General features: G+C 37.3%; 1 protein-coding gene across 1 annotated transcript in view; it reads right to left on the bottom strand.

Annotated features, from left to right (window-relative positions):
- Nucleotides 1-18,190, bottom strand: part of mbc (dedicator of cytokinesis protein myoblast city) — a 71,674-nt gene that overhangs the window by 13,305 nt on the left and 40,179 nt on the right. Inside the window, 7 exon segments of the mRNA XM_074173454.1 lie at nucleotides 3,603-3,710; nucleotides 5,989-6,083; nucleotides 6,511-6,773; nucleotides 9,340-9,732; nucleotides 12,906-13,242; nucleotides 13,567-13,818; nucleotides 14,880-15,325. Of these exon segments, the coding sequence (XP_074029555.1) occupies nucleotides 3,603-3,710; nucleotides 5,989-6,083; nucleotides 6,511-6,773; nucleotides 9,340-9,732; nucleotides 12,906-13,242; nucleotides 13,567-13,818; nucleotides 14,880-15,325 (1,894 nt within the window).

The following is an 18,190-nucleotide window of genomic DNA, read 5'->3' as shown; positions in this document are numbered from 1 at the left end:
CACAAAACTACGTCTATGCTCTTTGATTTTTTGGGAAAATGTTCTCCCTGTTTGGTCCATATACAGTTTTGGGCAAGAGCCACAAGTCAGCTTAGATACTCCTGATCTATCCGACACCGAAGTTTTGACTTAATTGTTTTTAATAAATTTACTTAGACTATTATTCGTTTTGTAAGCTACGTTTACCCATTCTTTCTTCAAAAACAGGAAATATTGGTTGGTTCACCCAAATATGACAATATCCTATAACTAACGTTATCACATCTTGAATTTGATTAGATCTGGTCCATGGCTTGCTTTTGTAGTATTTTAGAAAGAATGGAGTCTATAATATCTACCTTATGACCGTTGTTGACCGCGATTTGTTTAATCAGCCTGAGCTCTCTCTGGAAATTACTATCAGACAGTGGAATATTTAATAGTCTGTGAAGGATACTATTGAATGCAGCAACTTTATGCTGGTAAGGGTGTATGGAGCAATTATGTATAATAATGTCCGTGTAAGATGGTTTGTGGTTGTGGTTTTTAGACCTTGGAATCAAAAGCAGAACACAGTACTCATTTAGTTAGACAAGAGCAAAACGTTTTTATATCCTCAGTGAATATTTATTGTGTACTCAGCTTCGATTTTTTGGACTGGACGAATCGGTAGTTAAATTGATAATAAGTAATAAGTTATCTAAAAAATCGTTAGAAGCAAACTCTCATAAATGGAATTGACTTTCAAAGTCGAGACATAGAATAGAATATAGCATTATTTTGAGGAAGCACAATCATAGTGAACTTACATCTAAGAGAATCTCATAGTGATCAAAAGAGTGTCAAGTACAATTGACTGAATCAATATATTTTTAAATAGAAACATTAAGGACTCATATATCCTGACATGGTCATTATATTCAATTTTTTGAATGTATCTCTACAAGATTCTTTGTGGTTCAGACATAGCCAAATCTTGATGGCTTTTTTTAAGTTAAAAAACTTTCTGCCAGGCTACTTCCTTCCCAGAAAATTATCCCAAAACGCATCACTGAGTGGAAGTTGGCAAAATAAATGGTTCGCTTTGCTTCCTCATCCAAATATGTCCGAAAGGTGTTCCACAAAGTAGCATTCTCGGGCCATTGTTATTTTCTATTTATACTCCAGTTTTTTCAAAAATCTAGAATTCTGTAACATTCGTAAATAAGCTGATGACATCCAACTTTATATTATTTATACCCATATGAGTTGAAAACTATTTGTGAAGTTATACATTTTGATTATTATATCTCCTTCTGAATTAGTCTAAAACTGAAATGATGATATTTGGTGATATGAATGTTTCAACACTCTGCCAGAAAAAATTAAATGTGTCCCTCCTATCTTCACCTTCAATAGATATATTAGATTATAACGGGTGTTTTTTTAAGAGGTATAGGATTTGATTTTCAAAACAACACAAAAAATTGAAAAAATTGATGAAATCTTTATTGGAATCTTTATTTGAAGATGATTTCATGCAAATGTTGTCCGCGGCTCCGCTTTAGATGGCCCATGCGCAAAATCCAATTTTGGCACACTCTCTCTAACATATCGACCGGTATTTCACGTATAAATGCTTCAATATTGGCTTTCAGAGCCTCAGTCGTTGCTGATTTATCCCTGTAGACCTAAGCCTTAACATGACCCCACAAGAAATAATCCAAAGGCGTTAAATCACACAATCTAGGCGGTCAATTGACGGGCCCCAAATGTGAGATAAACTGTTCACCGAAAGCTGCTCTTAATTGGGCCATTGTTTCGCGTGCCGTGTGGCATGTGGCACCGTCTTGTTGAAACCACATGTGAGGCATGTCCAATTCTTCCATTTTGGGCAACAAAAAGTCGTCAATCATCACACGGTAGCGCCCGCCATTCACAGTAATGTTCCGACCATTGTCGTCTTTGAAGAAGTACGGCCCGATGATGCCATCAACCCATAATCCACACTTAACAGTGACTTTTTCGGGATGCATCGGTAGCTCTTGCAATGCTTGTGGCTGGTCTTCACTCCAGACGTAGTGGGAGGTCGTGTGGCTTCAATTATTGCACCAGCTGTATCTTATAAGGTTTTACACCCAAATCCTTTCGCAAAATTTTCCACGTAGTGGATTAACAGAGGCCCAATTGCTGCGAACGGCGGCGAATCGACATTTTACGATCATCACGAACACTGGCGGATACAGCCGCAATATTTTCTTCGGTCCTTACTCTACTTATGCGTGTTGGTGGTTTTATGTCCAATTATGTAAACTGGGTTCGAAATTCAGTCACAACCTTTCGACTACCTCCCTCAGTAGGCCGACGAAACTGCCCATAAATTGGAAGAAGTGCACGATGCACTTTCCTCCCCGAGCATGAATTTTGATAATAAAATTCAATAATTTGCAAGCGTTGTTCATTCGTAAGTCGATTCATGATTAAATTGTAGACCAAACTGAACAAGTTTGACAGTGACACGATTCACGAGTGAATCGCGTCAAAAACAGTTTTGCCAAAATGATACCAGAAAAAAAATCACTCATCATTAGTTTGATGCAACCGCATTGGGATTTAATTTTGCAATCATTTTTATTTTGTTTCATGACAGGCTAACTTGCCTTTTCTTACTATACAGGTAATTATGTTGGTATATTGTTATATAACTTGTATAAACAGCGTATTAGTGTATTAATTTTTGGGTTTATAGCTAATAAAAAGGTATTTAAAAACCAGTAATAAACAAAACTTTATTCAAAATTATTGACGCGAAAATTTCTTTTCTGCATTTTTGTTCTTGGTGTGTACATGAAATGGCGCGGTTTTGTCGAAAAAGTTGAATTTTATACGACAGATTTGTAATTCGCTATTGACATATATCACATCATGAAGAGTTTAATGATGTTGACGAAGCAGGGAAGATTAAACGACATTAGATGCAAAGTACCATGCTACGAGTACTTTCAATACACATGCAAATCAATCAGAAATGTATTAATAGTTACCCTGTCAAGCAAAAAATCCAAGTTTTAGTCCTTTAGATACATTAAGCTACTAGAAAGTTATACTAAAATTAGAAGCAGGAGTGGAATTTTTTATTTAGGAAAACATATTTCTGCTAATAGTGGAAGACTGACCCCTTCTGAAAACCAAAAGAATATTTATTCACTTTATTAGATAAGCACTCAATTAAAGAGTGACTAAAGAAGCGGGTTACTAAAAAACAAAGCCAAAAGTAATTCCATTAGTGTCTACTCTAGTTTGACCAAATTGAGAAAATAAATGCATTTTATGAAACTTGTGAATCAAATGGACGATTTTATCTTGATGATAACAAAACTAATGTAAAAAAATAATTTACTGAATTAGTGTGAAAATCATTCAATTCAATCCTACACTGAAATCACTGAAATTATACTGGACTTAATTCCTTTATTGGTTTACTATACCATTTTTTTCTGTCTAGACTGCACAAAATATAAAAACTAACCTACTCGCACTATAATCCAGCTTTCATAAATAATTCGTACTTTCTCAAAGAAGTCAAACCATTTCTCCTTTCACACTACAACTACTGCTGCAAAGCGTGCTCTTCAAATACGAACCTGCTGGCCACAGGTGAGGTGGCAAAATTAAAACTTGCCGTAAAGTTTCTCAAAGATGCTACCTGGGCCCTCGTTAAACTGGACACTCCTCCACGACCACCAACGTTACTACGTACAAATTACAAAATATAATTGCGGTTAGCACATAAACTAAGTGAGCGAAACAAAACAAAATAGCTGGTGTAAACAAAAAAAAAACATGCAAAGAAGTTCTCTTACTGTTCAGTTCAATTACAGTTTCATAATCTAAATGTGAAACATTTTGTAAGTTACTGCAAGGTTGTGACGTCAAATATTTATTTTGAAAATAGAAGAACGATTTTTAGAGTTGAAAAACAAATGTGGAATGCTATCAGTACTTTTATTTAATTATTTAACCTCGAAGCATTGAATCGATGCTACTTACTAAAATTTTGTGTTTTCCTTCAATACCGACAAATATTATTAATGGAATGTCAGATGAGGGCGGAGTAAAAAAATATATATTAAATAAGTGAACATTTGAAAGCCACAGTCTGAAATTATATTATATATTTTCACCACAGTAACATAAAATTATAACACAAAAATTCAAATAACAGCTTTTAGGAATCTTGGTTTACCGATAAACAACTGCACAATTTTGATAAACGATATGGCTATTATTATTCAAGAGTGTCACTTCTTGAGGTAGGGTGTATGTTTAATCAAAGTTTTTATTGGATTATGTGAAGGATATAATGGCTCTCTTTTAAGCTTATTTACTATACATTGCATTTCTTTAATGTCCTTCCCCCCCTTTTATTTTTTGAACGGGTCAAATAAAAAAATTGAAATTTGGGATAATGAAATTAATGCATGAATACTTTATTTTGAAGTGAAATTGACAGATGAAACTTACAAGATGGCGACTGGGTGCCATCTGGGAAAAAAAATTAAATGGAAAGGGGAGGGTTTGTGACACATCTTTTTGAAGCTCCTGACAAATGCTTCACAACCCTAGAATATAATGATAATATCTTCAACAACTACAAAATGGCGGAACTTTTAATAATTGCCTGAATACATTGACATTCAACTACATAATATGAGGTAATAAGCTTGAGGTCAGTTCAGAAGATGCTCGAAATGGTTGCCTTGAACTTCTTGATATATGAACAGCCTATCCAGCCGAACATTTTCGAACACAGTAACGTCAGTATCTCTACAAATATTTATTATTCTCTGCCGTATATCCAATATAGAAGCAGGTTCGGTTTCGTATACCTTTTGCTTCAAATAGCCCCATAAAAAAGTCCAAAGGTGTCAAATCTGGCGAGCAAGCTGGCCATTCTGTAGGACCTCGACGGCCAGTCCAACGACTTGGAAAAGTAGTATCCAAATAGTTTCTTACGTGTCTGGAGCAATACAGTGGTGCTCCAACTTGTTGGAATACAATATCCATAAGGAATTTATTAGCATTCGCTTCGACGATTTCAGTGATGAGAGGATCAACAGTAGTTTCCAGCATATTCAAATACAGTTCCCCTGTTAAATTTTGATCAACAAATAGAGGTCCTACAATATGGTTTTCCAATATTCCTGCCCAAACGTTATTTTTTTCTGGATATTGGGTATGTGTTTCCCGGAAAACGTGAGAGTTGGTGTCATTCCAAAAACGGCAATTTTGTCTGTGAACATTGCCGTCTAAAAAAATGTACATTCATCACTGAAACAAATATCGTGGAGATATGATTTCGCAGAATTTTGTTCTTCGATCAGGGTCATCTTCAGTTAATTGGTGTACCATTTAAATTTTGTTCCTCTTCCTCTTCAAAAGTCTCCACACAGTAGAAGGAGACACCTCACAAACATTCGCGATGAAATAAGAAGACTCTTCAGGATTTACTACCATCTCACCAATTATTTGCACTTGCTGTTCTTCCGATAGTTGTGAATTTGGATACAAGTTCCCCTCAAATATTTTCTACAGATAGGAAGATTCAGAAAACGTTCATTAAAAATCCTATTTTTGTGACTAACTGATATCACCCCACTTCAAATATTTTCTAACAGTCCATTTTTCAAAATCAGTTTCTGAGTTAATATTTACACAAACACACTCTAAAAACCTTCTGTTCTTGTTGAAAAAAATAAAGAATGCAATGTTTCCCAGAAGAGTTATCCCAAATCTTGACAATATTTAAACAATATGTATTATATATAAAGTATGTATACATAAATAAATTTCATGGATTTAAGAGTATATTTAAAGATTTATTCACCTAGAAGCAATATCAATTTGTGCCTCACCGCATCATTGGAATAAACAACAACCATCCTTTCTTGATGGTGATAAATCGAAATCAATAATATCCCGCTCATAACCATGCAACATATTTTTTAAAACCGAAAAAAGAAAACTTACTCAGCAGTTATTGTGATGTCAGATAGCCTGCTATCGCTCGTTATACTGTAGTGTCGCCTCATTTGTACATCATTTTCTAATTTAATATCACAGTTCTGCAACAAAAACATTCAAAATAAAGGCTATCATATCTTACCAATAAACATTCAAAGCATACTCCTTGAGAGGTTGTTTTTCATATGGAAAGTGACTCTGGGTATCGCACCCAATTATGAATTAATTATCTTCTTTGATAACCTCCGTGTTCGAATATTTTCAATGAAAAAGGAGGTTTTGTTACATTACTTCAATGAATGAATAAATAAATTTCGTTTCAAAGTTATTTACTGTAAACCAATAATAATAATAGAATTACATGGACAAACCTAACCTCACAAAAAATGCGAACAGACTAGTTTTTAATGTCTATTATTTATTCTCTTGGTACTACCAAGATATTAGACCGAGAGACTGGTCTGAATTCCGTATTCCACAAGAAAACATTTCCCTCTGAATAAATATAAAGTTCACACTCACGCTTACCTTTTTCCCATATTTTTCTTCAACCTTTGCCTTCATATCAGCAAAACATTCTTCCAAGCGTTTCTGGAGTGGTTGCAAATTATCAGGTGCTTTTATCTTGTGGATTTGAACGCAAAGCTCCAGAAGGGGTATTTGATCGGCAATCAAGTCTTTCAGTTTCTCTATTAGTATACTATCTTCGGCGTGATAGGTTTCGTAGGCGGACGTGAAGAATACATCCTCATAATTTTGTATACCGCCCATCACGGCAGGGTCCAAAATTCCTGAAATGTGAATTATAGCATCACGTTGAAATATTCCTTGTACATTAAATGCAAACGATCCATAAAAAGTTCCACATTTCTTCAAGGATTAGTTTGCCATTGAGTTTTTGTGTAAAGACTATCCAGTATATTATTCATTTATTTAGTTAGTAGGCAAGCCTAATATACAAACATAATTCTAAATTTATAAATATCTTACAACGCTTCGTGATTTTGTATTCTCGTTTATTCGTTTTATTTGATGATTTTCATATTTGTATCGGATATCTGAATAAACTTATATTATTATTATTTGAAAGTACAATTGAAGGAAAACAAAATATAGATACATATCTACAGATTGTTAGGTTAGATCACATTGAACAACAAAAAAAAACAAATATCATAATGAGCTGTCACTAATATACTTCTTCGATGGTGACTTCAATTGGTTTATTGAATCAGATTCTTTTATAAAGAATTCTTTTATTGAATTCGTTAAAGCCTTTATGAAACATACTATTCATTCCAAATTAAGTGTTAGTTTCATTATTGTAAAAATTTTTATATATTCTCGTATTGTAATCCTTTATGCAACTTAAATATAAAGGATTCTATGTTCTCGAAAAAGGGGGTTTACATGAATCCCACCATTTCGCTTTTCATAAGTACCTAATTGCCCTTTTCTGCAAGACAAAAACCAACTGCATAAGTTTTTTGCTGGAAACACCCCAAAAGTGTATACACTTTTGGGGTGTACCATACCTCATACTCTCATCTAAGGTATACCATACCTTAGATGAGAGTCTATTAAGGCATAGTACACTACTTTCGCTGCAGCAAACCCCAGTTCCTTTGAGATGTTTCTCAGTGCGAAACATCCTGATGCCAATTTTTTGTTGGTGTGTGCAATATACTGAGAGAATTGTAAATTTTCATCTAAATAATTTCCCAAAAATTTCAAAGTGGAGTTATTTTTTATTGTGTTATTGTCTAGGGGGATATCAGATATATTACACTTGAATGGTAATATATTTGTTTTGCTGGTATTCAATGATAAAAGATTCGAGTCAAACCAATTCTTCACTTTTTTCATGTCTTGGCACATTTTGTTATGCAATCTGTTTTTGTCCTTGTCATGCCACACTAATATGGTTTCGTCAGCTAATAAGATAAAGCTTCCTGTAATCGATATGTTGGTCAAATCATTAATGTATAACAGACAGTATAGGACCTAACACAGAGCCTTGAGGTACTCCATAATTTATCTCTCCAACATCCGAGTTAGATGACGTTCTCACAAATGGTTTTTATCAGTAAGGTATGAACTAATTCAAATATGATTGTTGTCCCTAAAACCATATCTTGTGAGTTTCCAAAGCATTGCAACAACAATTTAATTGCTGTGTAACTACTATATCCCAATATTAATCATATACCTCTATTTTGAAGCTTTTGCAATTGGCCTATTTTATTTTTACTAAGTAGAAAAAGTAATGTTGTACAATAATTAAAATGAGGTTGTATTAGACTTTTTAAAAAAGAGTCAACCTAGCATACATAGACACTTCTTTACATATACGAGAGAAAAATAAAAGTTTTTTAGACATTTTTTTACAATTAAAATCAGCATGACTATTTAGTTTTAAATTTTTATCAATTATAAAGCCCAAATATTTCATTTCAGTCACAATTTCAATGTTAACAATATTAATTTTTATAAAAGCATTTGCCCAAACAATTTGATCATACTTATAAGATGATGTCAAAATCATACTATTTATTTTACTGACATTTAGTTCAAGTTTATTATTAAATTAATATGTTTCAATGCTTAAAGACCTATTCATTTCAACAATAACCTAATCCAAATTTTAATGTTTACAATAAACCAATGTATCATCTGCAAAAAGATGTATACAGTGTGATCCAGAAATATGGTTAATATCATTTAGATTTCGAAACAGAATGCCTTATCTGAAAGGGTTTATATTTCTTTGGCGAAACAAACTAGGTGAAAGGATATGAAAGGAATCAGCACTCTCTTCAACTCATTTGTTAGATCCAGTCTAGAACATGGCTGTCTTAATTGATTGAATCTGTCCAATGACAGTTTATGAAATATGTTATCTAGAAAATGTCTACCCCAGACATAAAAATGAGCATTCGAAATATCATTTAGATAGGTTGAAAATGAAATAAAGAACGGGAGTAATTTGTGTCAGCAAAAGCGGTCTAGAAGATGGTTGTCCTTAGACCGAGGGGAGGTCAGCCCCCCACTCGGTCGAAGGACAGCCATGTCTACAAAAACAAACAACTCGATTTTCTTTGTCAAATTTCTTCGTGACACACATCGAAGATGTTCAAGAGTTAGAGAACAAATAATCGCTGGATCATTAACATTTTATCAACACAAAATAACACCACTTATGAGGGCTGTTCTAAAACTGCCATACCCTTCTTCAATAAGTTATTGTCGTTGCATACTCTTAAACGCTCACTTGAGAAGCCGAAATAAAAATAAGAAACAAAATTTGTGAAATTTTCTTGCGTCTGTCCTCTTTATACTCAATAGTCACAAACTTACCGTTCAATGTCAAACTAAGCGGATTGATTTGCATATTTTTGTCTTTGTTGAAAACAGATATATAATTCAACAGAGTTTTGTTCGTCTTCTCCATAGTTTCGATGGCGTTCCAGAGAGGAGAAATTTCGTGAACATTCGTATGTTCTACGGGAAACCACCTTAAGATTCCTGGTAGCGGATACGTCGTAATCAACTCCGTTCTTTCCAACCACAAATGAGCGAAATCATTATTGGACTCTATGAAAGGATCTTTCCTTATGAACGGCCTCGAAAAAGTGAACTTCTGTATATTGTTTACCCTGTAGAAGTTGACTATTTGGTCTGATATCGGTTTTCCGGAGAATCTCTGTTTCTTTTCGTCCATCACCGGATTAACCATATTTATTTGTATATCTATATGAAATTAAGGATTTTAATGAAATGTACCGAACTGAATGTATTTAAATATTCAATATTAAACTATCAATTGGAATATCTGCTATGTATAAGGAAGTCAGTTAACATGTCTTTAACTAAAAATGAATAACAACTTTTTGATAATACAAAAATGCTGTTTTTTTTTGAGTGCCCTTTAGTCCAAGTCTCCAGAACACACTGCAGCCTCTTGGGCTTATTGCGTTTATTCTCCTTCTTCTCTGACACCCATTTCATCAGTCTCGTTCCCTGTACTATTTTGTACAGGGAACTCCTGTGATTCAGTGCCTCACATTCGCATAAGATGTGTAGACCTGTTTCTATCCCTTCGTTGCATAATCTGCAGCTGAGGTCTCCGTTGTACAACCCCATGACCGGACAATGACCGGTTAGTAACCTTGTAATTATTCTGAGCCGATCCCTACTATATTGAAGTAGGTAGTTCTTCGGTTCTTTTCTCGGACGGTTCCCTAATGAAGGTTCTACTATGTTTGTTGCTAGGTACTTTTGTCCAGTACTCTGTGTGCTTCTTATTGGTCCATGTTCTAATCTGGTTTCGTACTAACGGATTGGATCATATTTTCAAAAAGCTGAACATGAAAGTAGCCTTCAATACTTCATGCTCACTTCAACTAAGAAACTTAAGTCCGGAATATATGAAATGAGCTGTGAAGACTGTGACAAAACATATATTGGTCAGACTGAGCGAATCATTAAAACTCGTTTTAAAGAACACGCATCATATATCCGATTTCGAAGGCCTGAAGAATCCAGTGTCACTCAACACACCTGGAAAACGTCCGTAGAATAAATGAAAACTGTCTGAAATTGTTGAGATCCTTACTTGACACTAAAGTTTCGGAAAGTTTGAAATAAGCAAAGTGTTTCATGAGAATTTTAAAGAGTGACAATGGTCCCATTCCAAACAGCCCATTTTTTACTTTTTTATGGATCACTGTTATTTATTAGCAGGAACTTTCACAGGAAAATTTCCCGCCAATTGGAAAGCTATGAGTGGAAAACATTATCATAGCACAAAAAAAGGCAACTCTCTCTCCAGTGCCACGATATATGGAGGTCTTTTGTTCCTTGTTATTAGTTCTGATTACTGAAAATATCGCCAGATTCGCACAGGAAAGTTATTGGCATCCGACGTCGGTTTCGCTTTACCAGTGGTATGATAAACCCTAATGGACCTTGTGTTTCTTCAAGAAAAACGACAGAAAACATCCTGCCTACAAATTTGATAAATGGATAGTCACATTATTTTGTGTTGAAATTTTGAAATTACGTTTGTGAATCTAATATAAACGAGACCTTTCGACCTTCAGGCACAATAGTGGAAGGAGAACGTTCCCGCTTTGTTTGTTGTTGGGTAGGTTTGTCAGGAGTAGGGGAAGCACGTGGGATCGCTTCCTTGACCCTCTCAGTCTCCACCGTGACGATGTCGGAGCAAGAGATACATCCGTCAATTGCGCAACATGTTGTAATCAAGTTTCTCGCCGCAGAAGGCATAAAACCGGCCGAAAACTTGAAGAGATTGACTGCCCAGTTCGGGTAAGAGACACTGTCGCGAGACAGAGTGTTTTCATGGCATAAACAGTTCGTGGAGAGTCGTGATCGTGTTGAAAATGAGAGCCATGACCGCAGACCTCGCACCAGCATTACAGAGAACAACATCAGCAGTGAAGATGACAGACGTCGTACCACTTCTGAAATCGCAAGTGAGGTCGGGATAAGTTATGGGCGCACTTACAGAGGAGCTAGGGTACCGTAACGTGCGCTCCAGGTGGGTTCCTCGCCTTCTCACAGCTGACTAGAAATTGCATCATCTTCAGGTGTGTGGGCGTGTTCTTGCATGATTTCAGGAACAAGGAGACCTATTTATCACTCACATTATCACCTGTGATGAAACATGTGGGCACCACTACACCCCAGAGTCTAAACAAGTGAGTATGAAGCGGAGAAAACAAGAAGAACTTGGACCAGTGAAAGCCAAGTCACATTTGTCGACGGGCAAAGTTTTGGCTACCGTTTTTTTTGACCAGCATGGATTGCTGTATCTTGATTTTTTGCACGGGCGATTGACAATTAATGTGGCTTACTACTGCGACGTTTTGAGTGAGGTCCGACTTGCATAACGCCGCAAAAGACGAGACCTATCGATCAGGAAATGGTTCTTCTCCATGACAATGCTCAACCCCATACAGCAGCCTTGACTAGGGAAAAATTGGAGCAACTGGGTTGGGAAACATTGGAACACCCTCCTTACAGTCCAGACCTGTCACCCTGTGACTTTCATGTGTTTGGCTCTCTCAAGGAAGCTTTGGGAGGCCAAAGATTCGATAGTGATGCTGAGGTTGAAGCCTACGTATGCAATTGGCTGCAGACACGACCTGCATCTTTCTACGTGGAAGGAATTGGAAAGCTGCCTATTCGCTGGGAAAAGAGTGTTTCCAAACCAGGAGATTATGTAGAAAAATAAACCATATTCTTTTTTTGCGGTTGAAATGAAAATGAATTACCAAAAAAAAAAGTATCGTTTATATTTGATTCAAGTAGTATAATGTTGTAAATCATCACCTAAAAAAAATAACAACGGCAGCCGCTGGTCGTCATAAATCAATTGTGACGTGACCAAGACCGCGCCCAACTCAATGAGCCCTCGCGACCGGTCTACCGGCTTCGATGGACCTCTGTGAGGAATTTTCTACCGGTTTTGGGATAGTTCACTTGCTGTATATAAGTGCGACCCAAACCGAGATTGCGCAATTTAAGTTCAGTGGATAGTACGGTACAGAATGATCTAATTAGGCGATAGACATTGAATAATAGTTGAAATTTTAGTTAAAGTGTTTGGTTGTAAACAGTGAAATGAAATTGAGTTTGATTATTGATCAGTGTGGTCAATTATTGGTAAACTCACGGATAAAAACGCAACAATAAATTAAAATACAAAGGAACTGAATCAAAAGGAACTAGTTCCTTTTGATTCAGTTTAATATTGTCCCTACAATTATGGAAATACATTTCAAATGATTTGTAAAAATAACCTCTTTCTCCTAAGTAAGTATACTGTTATTACTTATATTAAATTGTTCATTCTGTAACTTAAACACAAAATACAGTATGAGACATATATAAAAGGATACATTGTTCATCAGATTCCATAATATCTTCACCAGGAGGCGTGAGTTTGTTCAATAGCTCAGCTTTCGGAAATTCGTTGAGAATTCTGGCATTGAAATCGGCCAACCGTTCGTATTCTTTTCCGCGATATACAAAAACTTTATTGCTCAGAAATTTCGGAAAACCTTTACCGAAGTAGCCCACTCGAAAATATTCCGGTTTGGCCCGTGCTTTTTTCATTATATCATCGTAGAAAATAGCCATCCGATTGTGTAGATCGCTCAAACGCTCGTAGTCGAATGTTTCTTGTTCGTACTGCTCGGCCAACTCCTGGCATTTCTTTATTGCACACTCCCACATCTGTAAGTTTCATAGAAGAAATTTGTCATAACTTTCCACTTCGTTACCCAATCAAATTGTGAAAGTACAAGTCAATTGCTTGAAGAAAATTAACATGTAAAAATACAGAAAATACAATGAAACATAAATGGCGGCACAACAAATATATAAAAAAGCAATCAAAAACCTATTTTGAATAACCACTCTTCAAGAATCTTTTCAAAAATAGTCAAATTCTTTATACTGACTGGTTGAACTCTGAATTGATTGATATTGTATAATATTTGTGCACAACCTCTGGTTATTGCATTAAACTATCTTGTGTGATTATCAGTAAAAACTTACCTTTCCTTTACTATAATTTTCAATAATCGTGTAGTATAAAGCTTCCTTCAGCTGTCTATGTGTCCTAGCCGTATCATATTTATCCCCTTTCAGCAAGGAATTCAATATCTCATCCGACCAATTCAGTAGTTTGGTATGCAGTTCCAAGGTGTAAGCGGCTTCGGTAAAATTATCACATTCCAAATGCAGATCACATAACTTATTGAGATATCTTATGTACATTTCTTTTTTATTAATCTCCGAGTAAAAGTCCTAAAAACAAATACTGTGAAATAAGTACCGAGGCTAAGGGTTGTAAATATTCAAAGTTACTATGGAAAATTGAATTGAATCATTGTACAACAAGCAATATAGTGTTTTTTGGAAGTTGTGGCAATGTTTACTTCTTGTGATCAATATTAAAATTAGCACTAGCCGAACAGTCCTCATCATGTGACCAAAATTCCTATCACTTGAAATCCTTCTATATGCAACAAAAGGACATCCTTATCATCTTCGACGAAGTATCCTTTTCACGAATATCCCACTATCCAAAATCTTATCCGTCCTAAAAATTCAAAAAATCGCTGGCCTTCAAACCCGAAAAATAATGACACTGAAAACCTCGGCCGCGAAAGCTCAACCATTTTGTCATGGTAATTATTTATTTGTGATGCATTGTTCGGTGTAGTAATGAATACTACTGGAGTCCTATCCCAACAGTTTAATCTTCCTCTTGAAGATGATGATTTGGTTATTGAAACACGTGTCAAAGTGTTAAAAATAAGGGTTTGGTGTTGAGATAGAACTCCAATAATATTCATGGTAGATTATTGGATGAAAATCAGAAGAATATGAGATATTCGAAAATATTTGATACTTGATATTATACGCTTTATTGATCTGATTATATTGTTGTAGATCATCCCCGAAAGAAAGTAACGGCGGCCGCCACTGGTAACCATAAACCAAACGTGACATATCTAAGAGCGCGGGAATGTCCAATGTTCCCTGCAGCTCGAGAAGCAGCGAGAAATATGCTACCAATGTCGATGGAACTTCGGCGAACATTCTACGATGTGCGATTGCGATATTTAAACGCTGGCTGCAAGCGTATTCAGACAGTCAAGTATACAGTGAAGTGGACGATACAGTGCGGTATGCGAAGTGATCTAATAAGGCTTTAGACATTCAAATAATAGTTGAAGTGTTTGTTGTATTCAAAGTGAAATAAAGTTAAGTTTGATTATTGTTCAGTGTAGTCAATTATTGATAAACCCACGGGGAAAAAACGTAACAATATCCACCAGTCTGGGAATCCTATCATCACTTACCAACAAATTCACAGTACAGCTCATGGTATTGTCTTTATTCTCATCCGTGATAATATTCCTATACTCCAGCAAACTTTCCATCAACCTCGAAACTATCTTAACGAACTTAACCCCCTCTTCGTTCATTGTAGTGTGCTTGGAACACAGGTCAATCATGATATCATGGAACAAATTCTTATATTCCTGGTCCCCTTTGCCGCCTTCGAACAGAGCGTCCAGCTTTACAATCATCTCGTTCTCGAATTCCGAGAAATTCGCCTTGATGTGAGACGAGTCTCGTTTAGTGTCCCCGTAACTTTCAATCTCGTAGCGTGACGAGTAGAATTCGCACTGCATCATATCGAAGAATATTTGAATGGTAGCTTTGCGTAGGACTGGCTCTGGAATTAAAGTCATCTCGAGTATGAGCCCGACGAGAGAAGGCACGAATTGGACCTTATTTTGACCTGAAAAATATAACTAAGCTCAAATACTTCATTTCCCTGAAAGTACATGGGAAAAACTTTTATTGCGTTAATGTGATTGGCGAAAGTGAGTTTTGTATCGAATTTTAGACCCAACACGTGTAGTAGATTACAGCCGTTTCTGGGCCTCCCCCCCACCACTATGATGTATTAATTGCTTTTTTTGTTTAGTAAAATCAAGGCGATGTGACTTTGAAGTGTCTGGTGCATGGATTATTCAGAATTTTTTTCGTATGAGATTTTGTGTGTGACATAATGACGTAATTACATTTGGTTGGTGTGTGTGAATGCACGGTACAGAGTTTATCATGTGCGTGTCTATGCACAAACATACGTCTGCATACTTCAATTATCCCCCAAGTAATGAATGTTCCATCGGTGTGAGCCCACCAAGTTAGTGGTGTGACGTCACAGCAGCAACCGTTCAAGGGTAGGAGAGCGAGATGTGCACTCCACGGCATGTGGCTGAGTAATGCGTATTCATCGGTGTGCCCTTACCTCTCCTGATGCGGCGATGACTGTGACGTAACGAAATTTTCCCGTATGAAGACGCCATGTATTGGATCGACAGAGAACAAAATTCTCAAATATCAAAGACGAATGAGGCTCCGCAAGGCGGTTAGTTGCAAAGCCAAACTTCGACATCGACGGAGAGATATCATCGACCTTACTCACTTAGGTTTGTCTTTCAAGGACAGTTGAGTCCAGCAATGCATTTGTGGTTCAGACTAGCACCACTGAGGAGCCCTATGGCGGGTTGAATCAAGTGTTGAATCACAAACGCGTTCGGTGTGTATGGGTTCCGGTTTTCGAATAGTTCAAGTTAAATCCAATTGGAAAAGCAAGAAAAATATAAACTCTATACAAGTAACTAGAGACCAAGTCGCATTGCTATCGGTGATATCATAAATCACGAAGAAAGCCATAAACCACCATATCCTCAAATATTTGGAAAGTTTAAATATCTTGAGCGATCATCAATATTGCTTTCGAAAACAAAGATCAACAGGCGACCTTCTATCGTATGTCACCCATATGTCGAATAACGCAATCGAGAAATATAGAGAGTTAAGAGCTGTTGCCCTTGGTATTTCTAAGGCCTTTGACCGTGTGTGGCATGACCCAAACTTCGATGCTATGGCTTGTCGCATCATTTCTGTGTATGGCTTTCCTGCAAGTGGCCGTCGATGGACATCTCTCGAATACTTTTACCATCAACGCTGGGGTTCCCCGGGGTTCCATATTGTCTCCTATATGGATCCCTCCATATTGTCTCAACAACAAGAATCGAACATATTGCTTTGCTGACGACAGAACACTTGTCTCTTTATTCCATTTGGATTCTAGGACATCGGCTGTGGGTGCACATCTTCACCGACAGCAGGAGGTTGCATATATTAATGATGATCTAGAGGTCATTTCGAATTGGAGTGAAACCAACCAGGTTCAATTCAATGTTACGAAAACTCAGGCATCGGTTTTCTCCAAAAAGATAAATGTCTCCGAACAGGGTATGATAATGCCAGGACAGACAATTCAGCTTTCTGCTTGGATAAGTTTGTTGGGCGTTAAAATGGAAACCAATATGTCTTTGAAACACCCGTGGGTTGGGCTACCTATCGGGCGCGTCCCTAGGTGGCGGATAGGGGAGCCCTGTCCGGGAAGCCAATGTGGCCTTACGGACGGGGTCGCCGGACACCTGGTTAGTGGCAGAAATAAGTAGGGTGAGAAGAACCAAACCTCCCCAAAAGCCTTTGCGAAACATGCCACCGTGGACCAGCCTACCCAAGCTAAGGTGTGAGAAATCGTGCCGACAGCTGAATGACCGCAGGGTGATATGCGGTTATGAACGATCCCCTTGAGTAACCGGGCTCTGATAATGCGGGGCTCTGCCAGAGTGACCAACTCTTTCCCTGCTACTCGTGAGAACACACATGAATGAAAGGAATACAAAAACAGACACAGAAAAAACAAAAACCAATCCCGAGGTTGGACAGAAATGCTCACCTCAATTTATAGCGGTGGCCGGAGATGAACAGAAATGTCCACCCCAATCTACCACTCGGAATGAGGCTGAACATGGCAGATCACCTCGTGATATAATACAAATGCCAAGGCGTAAGCGCATTTGCGGTGCCGAGACCAAAAGGAGAAAAAGAGCGAAAGAGGCAGGAGTGGCAGCAACTATAAGTGCACCCTCCTCCTCCCCCACACCACCTCCAACAGCAAGGGCACTTCCTGCGGCGGGCGCCAAGATCTCCGCCTTGAATAAAGGCAAGGAACCGGTTGCCCCTGCAGGAAAGTTCCCTCACTTGTGCACCTCTACGGATGAAACCCCAAGAAGGTTGAAGAAGCCGCGCAACGACAGTAATATCGCTGCACCTTCTAAAACCTTCGCGGAGGCCACCGTGAGACACCTCAAGGTGTGTTCGGCGAGTCTTGGTTTTCATCTGCCAATATAAAGGAGATGTCTCCTAGTGCTTCACAACAGCTTGGAACAATGTTCCGAACCAGTCACTTTTGATGCTTTATAAGGCTCAGATCAGACCTTTGGAGTACTGTTACCATGTATGGATCTCCGGCGCTAAGCATACCCCGAAGCTGCTAGATTCCATCCAGAAAAGAGCCTTCTGCTTGATTGGAGACACGAATATAACTTACAATTTTAATAGTCTGGAAATCGAAGAAATGGAGATTTATCTATCTTTTATACATATACTTTCACTGGAGGTGTTCAAGTGATTTGGCACACTTCATTTCACCAAGAGCGGTACATATCAAAAATACGCGACGGACTGGCTGCTCATCTTTTTGAGATTCAACTCAGTACACCTCGAACTTCACTGT

Source organism: Leptinotarsa decemlineata, unplaced genomic scaffold, assembly GCF_025532065.1.
Source record: "Leptinotarsa decemlineata unplaced genomic scaffold, Ldec_3_MD MMD2_P_RNA_scaffold_12, whole genome shotgun sequence".
NCBI classification, from domain to species: Eukaryota; Metazoa; Arthropoda; class Insecta; order Coleoptera; family Chrysomelidae; genus Leptinotarsa; species Leptinotarsa decemlineata.
Note: the sequence above shows the minus strand (reverse complement) of the source record. Positions and strands in the feature narration are given on the sequence as shown.